Consider the following 17,468-nt stretch of genomic DNA (forward strand, 5'->3'; position numbering starts at 1 on the left):
AGCCATGCATTTATGAGATGGATTTTCTTGGTCCTCTCACTATCCCTTGCTGCCACTGAAGGGTTATAGGAAAACACCATCTGGACTCCTAATCCATCAACTAACTGCCTCAATGCCCTCAAGACCCTTTTGATAGCCCTCAGGCTATCAGTATCGGTGAAATATCAGTAGGGGATAGTAACCAGAGGGGTGAACCATACTAGGAGGTTTTCTAGTATTGTCCCTGATCCAGGCCCCAGGAAGGCAGCACACCTCCCTATGGGTAGGGACTGGCTGAAATACAGGGTCTTCCATTCCTCTCAGAAGGGAGTCGCTTACAACAATTACCCTTCTTTAGTTTCTCAATCACATTATTAATTGGAATATACGTTTATGCAGTTGAATACCCTCAAAAGATGAAACTTGTTCTGCTGCTGAATACTGCATTATATGTGGTGGGTTTGGTCTTTTCAACAAAATTAATCCTTAGAACAGAAACCAGAACTCTCTCCTAGCCAAAAGGCCAAATTAAAAGGACACGGTGTTTCACTTAACAATTTAATTAAATTTAAAAACATAATATACACTTGGAGCCCAAATTTAGACCTAAACCTTAATTAGTAGTTCATTTTTACTTCAGGAGGAGGAAGATAGCTCCTATTTGCATTTATTCAAAAGCGAAGACCCTGCTGACAAAGTATTCATCTCCTGTCCATGATTCTCTGAACCTTTTCTACCTCCAAAAACCATGCTTAAAAAGTTGTAGTTTGAGAAGAGTCTGACTGCCTGTGATTGGCAGGTTGAGCACCTCTGCTAGATCTTGTTGCATCAGAGAACTCTGGTGCAATCTTCTTACTGTCACTTGGCAACAATCAAATTCAGGCACAAGCCACTCAAGCAGAACAGAACAACAGAAGTACAAAGGTACAAAGGACATGTGTTGCATTGACTGAACGGGATTCTGCTATTGAGGACAAACATGCTAAAAGATTTGGGTCTAATTCAGACCAGAGAGGCCTTGAGTCTTCTTTGGCTAGGTGTCTATTTGCAGGTAAGATCAATAATAACGAGCTGACCATTGCCTCTTGTTTTTTCCTTGCACACAACAGCTGTTTCTGCTGCTTCTGTAGCTATGGAAGCTGTTTGCAGTGATTATATTTTGATGTAGTGAGTGATGAGAAAGAGCAATCAGAGGTAAATTATATACTCTGTGTAAATGCTTCATGCTACCAGTACTGAAAACATTCCTTATGAAGTTAGATTTGAATTGCACTCTGCAGAGTTTTTACCACTAACATCCTGAGAACATTTTGGCTGATTGTGTGAAGCCTGATTTCAGAACACTTGTGTAGCCCTTGGTGAGACACAAGCAGTTTTCTGTGATGAGGCAGTGCTATTGTTTAAGCTTGTCAACAGGCTTTAGGTTACTCAATGGATACAATCCTTGACTCAGAAAATTTGCAACACAAACATGACAGAATATTCTGAAAAGACTGAATAAAAGGATCATTCATTTACGTTATTTTCCATTTAAGTTTTTTGTTTGTTTTATTGACACTACAAACAAATTTTGGACACATTCAGCAGCTTTCTGTTGGGCTCTTCTTACTTCCATAATTCAGGATTATGCATTGCTTGCGGTTGCTTATAACAGAATTCACTGAGGTCAACACAATAACAGAATTCACTGAGGTCAACACAATGACTGGCTGCACTGAATTTTAAGTCAGTGAAAAATCTGACTATATCTCAGGATATTGTTATGTTGTTTTGCTTTGTTTATAGGTAGGCTTCTGGATGTTATTGACAAAGAAGGCTTGAAGAACACCACATTTATTTATTTTGCATCTGATCATGGAGGATCTGTAGAGGCTTACAGAGGAAATGCCAGATTGGGTGGATGGAATGGTATCTATAAAGGTAAAATCTTAGTGGCACATGCATGCATAAGACTGCCTATTGAAAAGAAAGCAATAGAATAAAGTATGTCCAGATATGTTTAAAAAGATATTTCCTTCTCAGACTTGAAGTCCAAAAACAAAACCTCACAGATTGTCCAAATGTGTATACTTCCTAATTTTCCTCTGAAATGTGAAAACATAAACTTGTGTCCTTTAATATTGCTTCTTTAAAGACTTACCAATTCTTGATATTATTGCCACAAAGTTTCTCCTAGACATCCTTCTTTATCAGTCTCATAGGTTTATTAAAGCCTGCCTTTCTGGAGATTTTTAGTTTGTTCTTCTTTCTATCCTTGAGGTTTTAAATTTTTTATGGTCATTGTCTCCCAACCCACCTCCCACATGGTCATTCTCCACTGATTCTTTCTTTAGTATTAAATGCATAAATATTCCCTTCTGCTTGCTTTTTCCACTTTTTTGCCACATAGTAAGAAATAAGTTTGTTTGTTTGTTTGTTTGTTTTTCCCTCAGTGAACACAATGGGAAAAAATTAAAACAAAACAAATAAATCCATTTCTAAAGCCCACTGCTGATTAGTATTTATCTCTTTCTTCCACTTCTCTTAGATGAACTCTATTCTTCTTTCTCTGTTCCTCACTGAATACTGTGAAGTAATAGAGTGCTACTGCATATGAGAGTGTACATCAATGCAGCAAAGACTGGAGATGAAACCAATAATTTTTTTATGTCAACAGACCTGATGAGATGCCTTAATCCAGACAGAGATCCTCTGGAATTTCTCTAGTTGTCTAAGTCATGAGTTAATTCTCTAGACTTCTATACCCTGAAAAGCCACTGTGATATCTTGGGCAGCTTGGCACTTATTGTATAACAGCCTGAAGACTGTTCCCACCATTTACATCCCAACATAAGATGCCACACATTAAAGTGTAAAATAGAGAGTAATAAGTAATGAATTTATTTTTGAAGAATGGATCTTGCACTGTAGCCATTCTACCATTCTTTGGAATTTAGTGTGTTTGCATTAAAAGTATTTGAATAAGAAAGTTGTAAGATTTCTTGTTATGCATGCATAAGAAATGTCTCATGTATACATAAATATATGTATTTTTCCCTCCTATTATAGGTGGAAAAGGAATGGGAGGCTGGGAAGGAGGGATCCGTGTTCCAGGAATAGTTAGATGGCCAGGAGTGTTGCCTGCAGGCATAGTTATCAGCGAACCAACAAGCATTATGGACATTTTTCCAACAGTGGTTCACTTGGCTGGAGGGATAGTGCCTCAGGACAGGTACAAAAAAAGATTCCTAAACCATGTTTGCTCTCCTTTCTTGTTTTAGATAGAAGCTGACTAAGTGTCACACATCTTAACACTCACAGGTTAAATTCTGTTAGTTGCTAAAAAAGAGAGTTCTCCATCAATCTTTCTATTTAGCTTTCCGCATCTTATGTGATTATATGGGAAAAAAAAGAGAAAGATAATATATGTTATCAAGGATGCTAGCTAACTCAGTATTCTAATCATTGAAAAGACACTTAGTTAACTGGGATAATTCGGAGGACTTTAAAAAACAAACAAACATAAAAACCCACAACTGCTTTAGACTTAATTTTACTTAAGATGGGCCCTCTCCAAGCCTGGTTCTTTGTGAGCAGGGAATATGGAACAAATGCCCTGCACCTGGATGCCAGTAACAGAGAAGTATGTTCCTGGACTGTAAAAAAAACATAGAGCCTATGTTAGTCTTCTCTAAGAACAAGTGAAAGGCTGGCTGACTAAGCCATTCTGAGAAGGAGCATAAAAGCATAAAAGTGTTGCACAACTAAACCAACTGTTAGTCAATTAATTGTCACCATTTTGACAACGCCTATCACTGATCTCAATTTCAGGGAACCAGAACCAGTGAACTTCACTTCTCTACAGTTATCACTTAGCCCCAGGAAAATTACAGTGATGATAGCCTATTTCCCCAGGATGTGTGAAGTAGCTGCAATTGTACAAACTGCTGGAAACTACTAATCACTGGCCACCACCCATCCAGACAATTAAAACTGTCAGACGTAATAAGCTGAACTATAGTTTATTTTAGAAATGACATTTGAAATCCTAGTGCTTTATCTATGGAGAGTGAGTACTGATCACACTGCAGGCAGGGTGCAATTCCTGAACAGTCTGATGACCTCAGTCCTCTTCACCAGGGTTATCGACGGGCGCACCTTGCTGCCATTACTGCAGGGAACATTGCAGCACTCCGAGCATGAGTTCATGTTTCACTACTGTGGTGTGGTTTTGCATGCAGTACGGTGGCACCAGAAAGACAGTGAGTATAAATGTTCCCCCTGCAGCCTGTGGGAGATAATTCAATGATGTCTCATTTCCAACAGAATAACAGGTGACAACACTTATACACATTTTGAGTAAGTTTATTGATTCAAGCACAGTTCTTTTGCAATGTGCAGAATGAGCATTGTTGGCTATCCTGCCTTGCCTAAGGTGAAGCGTTTTGCTCCCTGAGTAGCATAACTTTAAGAATATTGATATTGTTGCAGTATTTCTATTGCTTTTGATGTGTGTAAGGCCTGGACATAGTAGGCACAGTGGGACCTCTCAAGGGAAGAGCACAGGGACAATCACCTTCCTTTCCATGCCAGCCACCCCTGTTATTGATGCAGCACAGGATGCAGTTGGCCTTCCAGGCTACAAGCACGTACTACTGGCTCATGTTCAGCTTTTTGCCCACTTTCAAGTCCTTTTCCACAGGTATGCCCTCAATGGGTACTTCTCCAAGACTGTACACACATCTGGGATTGCCCTGATCCAAGTGCATCACCTTGCACTTGTTGAATCTCATTATGTTCTCATGGGCCCACTCCTCAAGTCTGTACAGATTCCTTGAGATTATATCTCTGCCTTTTATTATATCAGCTGTACCACTCAGCTCAGCATCATCAGCAAACTTGCTGAGAGTACATTTGATCCCACTGTCTATGTCTTTAATGAAGATGTTGAAGAGATGGCCCACGATGACCCCTGCAGGGCCCCCCTAGTCAGTGGCCTTCATGCAGCTGTTGACCACAACCCTCTGGCTGTGACCAACCAATTCTTTTTCCACTGACTACTTCACCCTTCAAATCTATATCTCTCCAATACAGAGATAAGAATATGGTGTGGGAACATATCAGTGAAAAAGACCCTTGTAGAATTCAAGAAGATGATATCAGTTGCCCTTCCTTTTTCCACTGATACTATCACTCCATCGTAGAAGGCCACCAGATTGGGCAGGCATGACCTGCTGTGCTGGCTGTCTGGGATCACCTCCTTGTCTCCCATGTGCCTTCCAGCAGAACGTGTTCTGTGGTCTTCCCAGGCACAAAGGTGAGGCTCACAGGCCTGTAGTTCCCTGGGTCTTTCTTTCTTAAAAATAGGAGTGATGTTTCCCTTTTCCAGTAACCAGCGACTTCACCTGACAGCCATGACTTTTCAGATATGACAGAGAACGTCTTGGCAACCACATCAGCCAGTTCCTTCGGGGCCTTAGGGTCCATGATATCCATCCCCATAGATTTGTACAGATTCAGCCTCATGAAGCAGTCTCTGACTCCATCTGTTCTTACAGTGGGAGGGATTTTGCTCCTCCATCTGCCACCCAGAGGTTCAGGAATGTGCGAGGCAGGGAAGCCTGACTGCCAGTGAAGCCTGAGGCAAAGTACCCCAGTCTTCTCCAGCCTGTTGAGGACCGTCCTCTCTTCATCAGAGTTGGAGAAAATATAGAAAAGATAGAAAACAGCAAATACAACAGAATTCCTTAAATCCACTTCTTCCATGAAGTGGAGTGTCTTACATTATTCTAGGAAAGGGCTTCGTTTTTGTTTGTTGTCCCCCATCCCTTCTTGGGAATTCTTACTATCTCTTTCCCAGTTATTAGACAAAACTGTTAGGAACATTTTTTGTCTGGAGAAAAGAGAGAATAGTTCTTAACAAGAACAACAAATAAAAGGACGAGATGGGGAAGGGAGAGGTTCTGCAGCTGCCTGTCTTCTGCTGCGTTGCTGAGCGCTGCGACCTGCGCAGCCCTGCAGTCCCAGCGGCCAAATCCTTCTCTGTCCGCTGCAGCTGAGCAGTTGGACGCGGTCACAGCTCGGTGATCCCGGCCTCAGCAGCTGAGGGGGCAGCGCCAAGGGGCTCCGTTATGGACTTGGTGCAACTGCTTCGGGCCGCCGCTGAGGGGAGCAGGAGCGGGAAGGCGCCGCCAGGGGGCAGCGCGGCACCGCCAGCCGCCGTCACCGCCACAGCTACGCCGTGAGAGTCAGGCGTCAAATAAACAGCTTAAACGGGGAGACTATTGAAATTTAACAACAATTCAATAGCCCTGCAGCGATGTTGCCGGCCTCGCTTTTCGTTTTCAAGTTTGGCAGAGCCTGCCGAGTGAGCGTGGCCCCCCGCAGGCTTAGGCGTGGAGCTGCCCCAGGAACCCGAGTAGGGCTGTAAGAGCAGGAGGAGACATCGAGAACAGCCACGGCACAGAGTCGATGGCTGTCCCTCCACCTGCGATGGCTACCCTCCACGCGGTAGCTTCACTGCCAAAACGTTGGTTCTTGCACTCACTGAAACCGCAGTTCGAGCTTCAAGCTCAGCCCATAGCTCCAGGCTTCAACCCATCTAATTTGTTAGCCCATAAACTTGTTAGCAGTACCTAAAACTGCGCAGGAGCTAGGAACTCAGATCTCCTGTGCCTCCGAATCCATCACAATTCATCGAGATCTCTTTTTAGTACGTGTATATTCCATACAGAGGAAGCCTCGTCTGGCTGCAGACCCCTCGAAAACCTCTGCTGGAGGAGTCACACTGCACTTTTCTAGTGAAATCTGAATGTATGCACCACAAAGTTTGAAGAACTGCTTTTTGGGTTCAAGTACTGCTCTCCTCCCCTTCTTCTCACGTGTTGAGCTCCTTCTCACATCTTGTCCTCCTTGGACGTAATAAGGTTGATCTACACCAGAATTTTAGTTCAGAGCAGAAGTATGCTTTTGAAGCAGCCCATTCTGAGCATACCCACTCACCATGTTTTTATTTGCATCACAGAATGGTCTTAAGACTGTAACTTTCGTTGTAGAGGAAGCCAAAGTGTGTAACAGACTCATACTCCATACACTTGTACCACAAGCAGATGTTGAGCAGACAGGACCAGAGAGTAAACCCCCAATGAAGCACCCACAGACAAGTACAGTGTGGAAGTCAAGTCATTAATACTGCTTCTGCTGTACAGATCATGTTTTAATAGGTCACACTACTTGTAACGTAGATATGGAAACCACATCCAGACGTAAGGTGTATTTTATGTTCCCACAAAACACTAAAGTGCTGCTACAGCTGTCATTCATGCCTTTATGTCATTTATACCACTGAAACACAACTGCTGCTGGCTAGGTCACTGGAAGCAATCAGGCATTCTGCATATGAAATTAAATAATATTGTTTGGCTCAACTTTCATCTGGGACAGGAATTCTGTTCCTTTGCACTGTGCTGATGAGCTTCTAATTTAAAATAATCTGATTTAATGCACAATATGAAAGTGATATACCTTTAAATGAGCGCAACTGAGAAAATTTAATGTCCATTCCCTTTTATTTACTGGACAGGCTGAATATGAAGCCATGGTGTCTTGTCACCACTATCATAAATTAAGCACTCCACTAGAGCTGGAAGTGTTAAGCTAGAAGAGGCTTATTAGTGATAGTCCATTTCTTTCTGCTCATTAAGTTGATTGATTGTTACCAGATGGGCTTGAGAGATGTTTGGATTGAAGAAGCAGGTTTTCTTTCCCTTGGATATATTCTATTAACACGTTGCCCTAAAATTCACACACATTCTTCAAATTCTGTCAGAGCTACTTCAGTAGCAAATTGCATTTCCCTTTGCTTCTTAGGAAGGGCCATACCCCCCTGCTAGTTTCAGTGGTGCTGATTTCCACCACCTTTTATTTTATTTTTTATGACCCTCCATAACTCAGGTGTCTACTCAGCTCACCAATACAGGTTAATTACAATCAGCCTGATTGTATCCTTCCCAATGACCTAACAAGGACCTGGCTCTCTCCCACTCTGCAACTTCAGTAATTCTTTGCAGCTGGGGAAAAAATGGATGATAAAAATGTGCAGAATGTGAACAATTCTCCTCAGACACTACACTCCTGTCTTTGAATTACTGTGCAACATGTTATGAGGAATTCATCTCAATTATTAAAGAAAAACAGTGACTGGTTTTTTTTTTTCTTTTCCTGAACAATAGTCACAAACTTCTCTACCATAAGAATTCATACTTGTCCATCTCGTATTTATCTATTAAACAGTGATTTTAGCTATATTACAGGAGTACAGCTAATCTGGGAAATGCGCTTGGCATAAAGGTTACTTGCTTAATTCCTTCTGTAAGTATCTGTGCTACCCAGCCAACAGACAGAAGACCCAAATCCCATACTTAGGAAACCCTGATATGACTGAGAATGCTTGCATTTTTGTCACAAGACAAAAATAGGGAAAATTAGGTAGCCTTAGAACAGCAAAGCGTGCACCAAAAGCTAAGGAGCTAAGGAATACCTGTCCTCATTAAGCATCAGCAACAGTGAGCCAGTTTCCTTTATAAAACCAACCTTTGCATCCCTGCTCTCAATTTCAGCAAAATATAACTAAAATCTATCATTTCTAAATGTACTATGTAAAAACACAGGCACTGAGATATCATCCCTCTCAAAAATGCAGTAGAATAGCTTAGAAGGACCTGGAAAGCATGCAGTAGAAATACGTAGCCAACGAGCAACAGAAGACGTTCAGTTAAAAAATAATCTGAGATTTAATGTCTGTTATTTGCTCCTCATCATCTTTTACATTGCTTTTTTTTTTTTTTAATTTGATTGAACAAACATGTCCTAGCTGTAGTGATACGGCACAGTCAGAAGAATAAAACTACAGAATCCTGGTCACAGAGCTCAGCACAGGGGACAACAGACAGACAGGCTGAACCAAAACAGAAATGCCGTGTAGGCACAATGCAGATGTCAGCTAGCTGTGCTCAGTGGCTCCAAATATTGAAGTCCCTCTTTTATTCTCTGCCCATTTTCAGAGGCAGTATCCAATTGCTGTCTTTTTGCTGGGCACAGTTCTGCTTCATCTTGGAGTGAGTTCAGTACAGTGCTTCCTCAAGACAGTGAGAGGAATAAAGGGAAAAGAGGGGAGATGAAAGCAAATATCCCCTTGAACTGTATTTCCTCTGTCATTTTTTCATTAACAGTTAAAGATCTGCACTTAAAATACAAGCCCTAAAGTTGCAAACTGATTGCTCTCATTCTGTTCACTTGAAAACTATTTTCGAGATTTTGTTCTCATGGCCAGCCATTAATGCCATATTTGAAAACATACTTGAAAGTAGGCACAGGCATGTGGTGCATCAGTTTGTGTCCAGATGCTGTTCTTGGCTTGGATACAGAGAGCTAACAGAAGAACCAGCTACTCATACCTACATCCAGAAACACATTTTCCATTTTGCCCAACAAAGAGGCATACACAGCTTTAAAGGAACACAGGAAAGAGGCAGAGATTCTCTCTACACTCAAAATGTTAGACCTAACCATCCATGAAGTGTAAATAGCCTTGCAAGTACCGACAGCCCAGGTGTGCCCATGAGTCATTCTGAATCCGTGCCAGCTCCCAGCATGTCTTTTTTTCTGTCTGTGACAACCACGATACACGCTCACAAATAACACAGACCTTGAACCAACTTCTCAGGGATCTCCCCCGTGCCTACTGCCATTAAGCTGTTCAATGTGCTTCTGTTGTAACAGGAGGTACCGTATGGAAAGCTCATTATGCTACTCCACTGTTCCAACCAGAAGACTCTGGAGCTTGCTTTGAAAGAGGAATTTGCCCATGTTTTGGAGACGGTGTAACCCATCACGACCCTCCACTGCTGTTTGATCTGTCACAGGATCCATCAGAGGAAAATCCCCTCGCCATGGACACCGAGCCTTTCTTTGATTCTGTAATGAAGAGAATAGGAAAAGCTGTAGAAGAGCACCGTAAGACCCTGACCCCAGTCCCACAGCAGCTGTCTCCTTACAGTAATATGTGGAAGCCATGGTTGCAGCCATGCTGTGGCACATTTCCATTCTGTTGGTGTGACAAAGAAAGCGAGAAAGCCGATGACACACTTTAATACCAAAATCAAAATAGAGTTTAAAAAAAAAAAAAAGTAGCAATTTTCACATCCACATGACTACAGTCATATAGAGATGGGGGAGAAATTACACCAGAGTAATTGAGAGGGACATTTGTGATGCTTTTTGTTCAATCTAAGCCTGTAGTTTTAAGCTGTCTTTTTTTAAGAAATGCTCCAAACACGGTCTGCTCATGTGAACTGCAAATTCTATCCCTCTAATGGATAGTTCTAGATCAAATACACAGATAACTGAACCAAAGTGTCTTTCCTTACTGATTTTCAACTTTACAAAATTATGAATTACAAGAGATTAAACTTGAATTGCTGCTGTGTTGCAGGTAATATGCTTGTTAAGGCAACAGGTCTGTGCCCAAAAGGATCTCTCTTCAAGGTCTTATCCTTTTAATGAAAAGGCTGTTGTGTGCTTTACAGCACAGTTGTGCATTTAATTTGGAAACACACCAAAACACAGTGGCCTCTAAGAAATAAAAACATTCTAGTTTATAGCAGTATTTTACCTCATCTTTACATTTACTTATCTGCCATGTAAGAGTTTCTGGAGAAGAGGGGAAAAAAACCCAACAAACCAACACTGATAAATGTGTTTTATAAATTAGGTAGCTAAATTTACAATTCCAAATCCAGCATTTAAGCATCTAACTATTCTGAAATGCCAAACCACTGCAATTCCAACTGACACACAGCTTCCATGTTAAATCAGCTCCCCTGTAGGAGCATTGAAAATCATCATCCAGCTGCCTGGACAAGATAGTCCCAAATTTCACAATCCCCGAGACCAATCTATCTGTAAGCTGCATGTCCCACTTCGGCATGAATGCTCCTGATTTTATGGGAGTGTTGAAATGCCCCCATTAAAAATGTGCTTTGTTTTGGAAGACAGTACTTTGGTTTCAGTAGGTGTTAAAAAATCCCCTGCACACACTAATCACTTCAGTGTACAGGTCACATTCTATGAGCCAAACAAGTGTCAGCACTCTGTACAGTCATTAGGGAAAGGTAGGGAATTAAAATATCTAATCCTCTCTTACTGCCCTCTGGTTAACTGCATTCATCTCTCAATATATAATCCTGACCAGGTTCTTGCAGGGGTTTTGTGTCAAATCCAATTTTTAGGCAGAGGTTGCTGCATTTTCCGGCTCAAAAAAAAGAAGTAAATTGTGTGGCGGAGACTCAGATTCAAACCTCTAAACCTTCCTGAACACTGCGTCTTCATTCCTACTGCTTAGCTGAATGTCAGCAAGATTTCAAAGGCAGCACAGAAAGGTAAGAACAGCCCAGCTTCAGATAACGTTTCCTTAAATCTAGCGGCACTGCAGAACCAGACCAGTGCCACTCTGTTCAATACTAAGGTCACTCGAGTCATTTTTTTTTTATCTTGTAGAAAAAGGAGATAAGGCGGCCAAGGCAGCACAGAACTGACAGGCTGATAAACCCAGAGTAGCGTGCAGCTCTCACAGATCTTGAGCTGTCACAGCAGGTCCCAGGCCTTTCACCAGCCTCAGGACAAAACAGCATGCGTGTGCCTGAGATGAGATGCTTTCTGCAGTGCTTTCAAGCAAGCTCCTGACTTATATCCCCTGCATGGATGTCACCTATGTGCTAAGTCACAATGTTCTTTTGTTCTAAACAGCACAGGTTGTGACCATGATGCAGTACCAAACAGTCTCCAAACAAGCATTTCTTCATGTTATTTCCTGTTGGTATCTTTCCTCTAAAAGGACACCAAGAAAGTTATGCAGATATTACTCTGCAAAAATCAAAAAGCTAATCTGACAGTGAACTGCTAGGACAGTTCAATGGCAGGTTTGACAGAAGTATCTAAAAATACATTTGTTCTTACAGCTTGATAGCATTTAGGTCTACATCAGCTTTGCTGAGAACCTGTCAAAAGACTTGACATTTTTCTGTGTCTGACAAGGGTTGAAACCAGAGCAGCTGTACTTCACTGGATTCATAACAAGAGAAAATACATAGCATAAAAGACCAGGCATTTTAAAGCTAGTCTGGCCGATTCTGGGATGGAGGAGAAATCTTGCTGCTAAGTGAGGAACAGAGCCAAAAGCTGTTTTCCAGAATCAAGCCAGCCTGTCAATAACATCTACATTGCCAGTTAAGCATAAGCTTGTTCTCAGCTCACCCCAGCACCCTCCTTACCCTGCCTATCTAGTTATACACAGGAACGTGCCCAGTCACAGGCTGGGCCAGGACTAATGGCAGGAGGTATTCAAGTAGCAACATGTCATACAAGCATAGGGACACAGTGCTGTGGACAGACTGGGAAGCCCAGTGCATCCACAAAACCCCTGTGCACATCTCCAAGCACAGCGTGAACATTTCTGACCCCAGGATAAAGGCAGGCTAGAACATGAGAAGAGGGGATTTGCATTGGCTTATATAGGAGGACATCCATCACTCAAGCCTGCTCTTTGTTTCACAGTAGAGGCATGGTAAATTATTACCAGAATTAGAAACAGGTCAATTATTCTGTTCCCTGCACATCCTAGCCGCAGACGTTACAAAGCACACTTGCATCTGAGTAACACTGAAAAATACTCAGTTACCTAGGTTTTATTTAAAAACAATCTATAATGACCTTCTGAACATAAATAAACATCATGGTGTCTCCCTTGTTTTGTCATGGCTTCTCCCTTTGTAGAAGGAAGAAGTGCTACATAAACTCACCTAATAGGCAACGATGAGACAAGTGGCAAATCACCAAGGCTATGTTAACCTCAGGCGAATGCACCTACATATAGTTAACTACAGACTCTGAGCAGAGGGGAGCAACATTATAAGTGTTCCTATTGAAAGAGCTGTGGCTGAACTGTACAAACGTTTGACATTGCTGCTGTATTCCTGACTTCTATCTAAATAGTTTGATCATTATTAAATGACATTTGGAATCTCTACGCTAGTCTGACTCAACAAAGTAATTGTTGAGTCTCACAACAGTGAGACAATAAGCTTCTAAAGTAACTCACTTCAAATTCAAATACCTCAAACATGCCAATTTGCTCTCTGGTGCAACCCAGAGGAATGCCAGTGCAAAAATCACCAGATCCCATCATCTGAGAGTGCAAAATAATTTTGTAACAGATAAGCTGAGAAAAGCAATTTCAGCTCAAACTTTATCCAGCTTGAATTTTGTGGGGCAACTCATTTACAGAAGTGAGGGAAAGGAAGAAGTGGAATAAAAATACTTGTGCTTGTGATTCTGAATGACCTTGGCTGGAGGAACAGTCTGAAAGACCTGTTCTGCCATGTGTCTATAAGCCAAAAGCTACTGAAACAATTCAAGGAAGTTATAAAATGAAATACAGACACCCACCCACCACAAGCAATCACTTTTGTTCCAGATATTTAATAATATGAGTAGGCTTTGAAAAATCATAGGTCTTTAAGCCTAAAATAAATAATCACCTGTTTCTGATATATATCTAAGGAGAACCATCTACATGTATCATGGCTCAGAAGCATGTATAGTCCCATAAAAAGGAACAAACACATCACCAAGCAGTTCATGTTCTGTCATTCCCGGGTGGGAAAATAAATACAAATTTTAAAATAACCACAAATCAAAATCTGACTCTCTTGGAATTACATTCTTTTCCCTGTTTTCTGACAGTCCTGATAACACCCAAAGCAAAGGTAAGGATAAGACTTGCAACTCTGCTCCCCCCCCCACTGTATTCATAGTATTATATATCACTGTAATTAAACTGTTTTCTTTTTAATTACCTTTGCTATAGCTCTTACAAGTGGGAAGTTCATACCAGGAGGTAAGACACTGCTTAGGTTTTGTCCCTTCTAACTTTTGGTACCAAAAAAACTTATCAGCCAGCCAGCCAGCCAGCTCTGGATGAACAGAATTTCAACTGAAGCACTTTGTCAGCCATACACTGAAAATGCAAGGTATTTCAGTGACAAGTATTAACTGACATTTATTTCTATAGGCTAACTAAAATGCCAAGCAGTCAATTCTTATTTCAGGGCCGATTTAAAAATCATGAAATCACAGAAACAGAACTCTACAGTGATTAAAACTATGGGGAAAAAAGCTAACAAGTACATAAAACATTTATTATAGACTGTGCTAAATACTCTCACGCAATGATAATATCATTAGAGGTATAAATAAAGAGAACAGGCCCATCTCACGTTATTTTCAAAATCATATGAATCAGAACAGTTTAGCTCAGCAAAACAACAAAATTTATTAAGGAATAAATAGACAGACTTGTGGAGATTTTCAGGAGCATGCAGATGTATAAAGCCACCTGCTAGTAGGCCAGTCTCATATTCATGGGCAGAAAAAAATCACTGCAGAGAAATAAATGTGTGGTTTTTTTTCTCCAAATATCAGCCTTACAAGACGTAACTCATGCGAGCTGACTGAGCCAGAGAGACAAAGAAATCTCCTCTTTTCCAAAAGAACAACCAAGTGGAAATGTCCTCACTAGACACTTTGAAGTAAGCAGGGACATTACAAGAATAACCACCTCCTTTTCCAGTAGGCTTGGAAAGTGCATCAACCCACTCGTCTAAGATTTTCAAGAATTCTCCTTGTGGCTCACCCACACTATCTCCTGTTTATTATACAAAGAGCACTCAATAATTTTGCAAATAAAACTATCTTTTAAGTCTTTCTGTAAATAATTAAGCCCAGGACAAAAGAAGAGAGAATAAGCATATTTTGATTTTAACTCAACCTGTTTACTTTAAGTCTCCCACACTATACCACATCAGAGTTTGGCCTTTCAAAACCCTTACAGCTGCTTCTTGGGTCATCAGGGCCTGGACAAATTCTTCTTTAGGAACCAGTGGCAGCGCCAGAAAGTTTGTTTTTCTTAAATTGCTTTACCCTAGAAGTACCTGAGGCTACCCACAATTTAATGTGTAAGAAATTTTGGGTGAGGTTTAGTTTGAACGTGATTTCCAAGTCATGTTTTGACTTTGCCATGATCCACAGAGTTTGTAACATGCTGCCTGTAACGCTCTCCAAACCTGCCTGTGGCCCCACAGTTGTAAAATGATGTCCACAAAGATCAAAGGAAGCTGCTCAAAGTACAGCACATGCAAATTCTGGATAAACTGAAAAGTTTGTCCCTTCTCACTCTCTGGAGGCATTACAGTGCAAGAATCCACTAAGATACAACATTATTTGTAAATGATTTCTTGAATGAAGACAATGCACAAAAACTTGGGCAAAGTTTTTAAGCACAGTTGTTTTTTTCTGGGAAACTGCAACTCAACTACTTTGGTACTTATTCAAGAAAGATTGTAATGCTTCTATTACATAAGTCTGTAGAATTGTAATCTGCATCTCCTATTTCTCCTCAGCTGGTGGTACAAATGTCTGACAAGCAATTTAATAAAATGAAAAAAAAAAAAACCCAAACCATTAAGGTAACCAATCAGTCACAAATAGCACGCCCTGGCACAATATAATCTGTAACCATGCATCATTCGATGAGCACAACTTCATAACGACCTTTCCATTTCCACTTCTACTTTATTTCCATGACATTATTCTGCTACATTTCTTTGCAAAACATTGCATAATCCACACACGGTACCATTCTACATCTTAACACTTTCCAATGCGTTCCATAACAGCTCCTTTTACTACAGTCATATGTCTACTTTAAAACTTTTCAATTATAGATTTCACGTTAGTAATTTTTTCCCATAATCTATATTAATGTATGCAGTAAGATCTAGTAGTTATTGCAGAATTACAGCTGCATGAAACATGAGTTCACATGGTCACCTACTGTTGTATACAGTTTTCAGGAACTGTTTGAATTGTACTAGCAATAATTCTTAGAAAATGGAAGACTTCCTCAGAAGTGCACAAGTTACTGCAATAAGAAATAATTAACAGATCAAATGCCACTACGCTGCAGCTAGTATAATCTCCATGTAGTGCTGCACTGGGACACTCGAAACAAAATGCAGAAAGTGCCTGCCTTTATACTTTCATATAAAGGTTCCCTGCCAACAGAAAGTAATTTATCATAGGTCCTTTTATGATTAATGGAGAAACTTATATGAGTCATCTTCTGGACATCTTTCTCTTCAACTTGACTTTAAACACCTAACTTCGACTAGAAGACCAACTTCAAGAGACCAACCAAAGAGAGAGACCCACAATTCCCACCTTAGGAGTACTCAGAATAAATGGGAAATAAAGAATTTGACAAATCTGAAATAGCCCCAGAAGTAAAAGTAATGACACTATTGTTAACAGTGGGATATAACTCTAAAAAACTCAGATCACTATTCTGCCTTCGAGGGACCTTCTGACTCTTTTGCTCCTTTCCTAATTTGTGCAAGTTATTTCTCTTCTTTTCAACCTTTTTTTGATGGAGAAAGAAAAAAAGTTCTCTCTCCTACCCCACCTTTTTCTTCATTAACATTTACAACAATACATATTTGGATTAATTTTTTCACCCAGAGGATGGTGACACACTGGAACAGGTCAAGGAGGCTGTGGATGCCCCATCTCTGGAGGCATTGAAGGCCAGGCTGGATGTGGCTCTGGGCAGCCTGGTCTGGTGGTTGGCGACCCTGCACATAGCAGCGGGGCTGAAACTGGGTGATCATTGCGGTCCTTTTCAACCCAGGCCATTCTGTGATTCTGTGATGCTTAACATTACACGACTGGCTGTTGAACAGAATTCCCAAGTTATTTCATTTGATTATCTGTACCAAAATTGGTGACAAATCAAGGCTGGAATACACTTCAGATCCTAGATCAGCACTGCAGAATTCTCTTTTGAAGACTTAGCAGCATTATGCATAACTGTATCAAATCTGTTACCACATTAGCATGTCTATCAAGCTTCTTTCTTTCAAAGTGTTTCTTTCTTGTTTGTCAAAAAAAAAAAAGCTGCCAAGACCACTCGTATTTGAAGACTCAAAATTCATAAAGCAATCCTTCTAAGTACACTTAATATAAGGGAGTCTCACCAATAGATTTATCTGAAACTACACTCTGATTTTTTAGTTCCCACACACAGCTATTGTTTAAAAGATCTTCAAAGAGCCTGTTTACTAAAACAAGGACTAACTATGTCAGTTGCACTCAAACTGGAGCAACCATATTAAATGAGAAGAATGCCTTTGTCAACTGCAGTCAGAGTACTGTAAACAGTATAAAGCACCAGAAAAGTTTACACCATAGTGTCAGTCAGCATTTCTTTCTCTAACTATGCAACGCTGAATACGGAAGTAAAAACTAACATATATTTAAAAAAAAAAAACAAACACACACGAACGGCATCCTATAGCAACAATATAAAAGGTTAGTACACATTTTCAGTCTGCCTTAAG

The 17,468-nt window shown here is 40.7% G+C and overlaps 1 protein-coding gene across 6 annotated transcripts in view; it reads left to right on the forward strand.

Moving 5' to 3' along the window:
• LOC125688425 (arylsulfatase H-like) overlaps window positions 1-17,402 on the forward strand; it is a 29,417-nt gene extending 12,015 nt beyond the window's left edge. For 4 of the 6 annotated variants that reach the window (XM_048934517.1, XM_048934515.1, XM_048934518.1 and 1 more), the window contains exons 8-11: window positions 1,765-1,899; window positions 3,028-3,190; window positions 4,099-4,220; window positions 9,739-13,741. In XM_048934517.1, coding sequence (XP_048790474.1) covers window positions 1,765-1,899; window positions 3,028-3,190; window positions 4,099-4,220; window positions 9,739-10,109 — 791 coding nt within the window. In that variant the 3' untranslated portion in view covers window positions 10,110-13,741. The other 2 variants (XR_007374717.1, XR_007374716.1) reach the window with 2 other exon arrangements.
• The last annotated feature ends 66 nt before the right edge of the window (window positions 17,403-17,468 follow it).

The sequence above is a fragment of the Lagopus muta genome, chromosome 1 (assembly GCF_023343835.1).
Source record: "Lagopus muta isolate bLagMut1 chromosome 1, bLagMut1 primary, whole genome shotgun sequence".
Classification (NCBI taxonomy): domain Eukaryota; kingdom Metazoa; phylum Chordata; class Aves; order Galliformes; family Phasianidae; genus Lagopus; species Lagopus muta.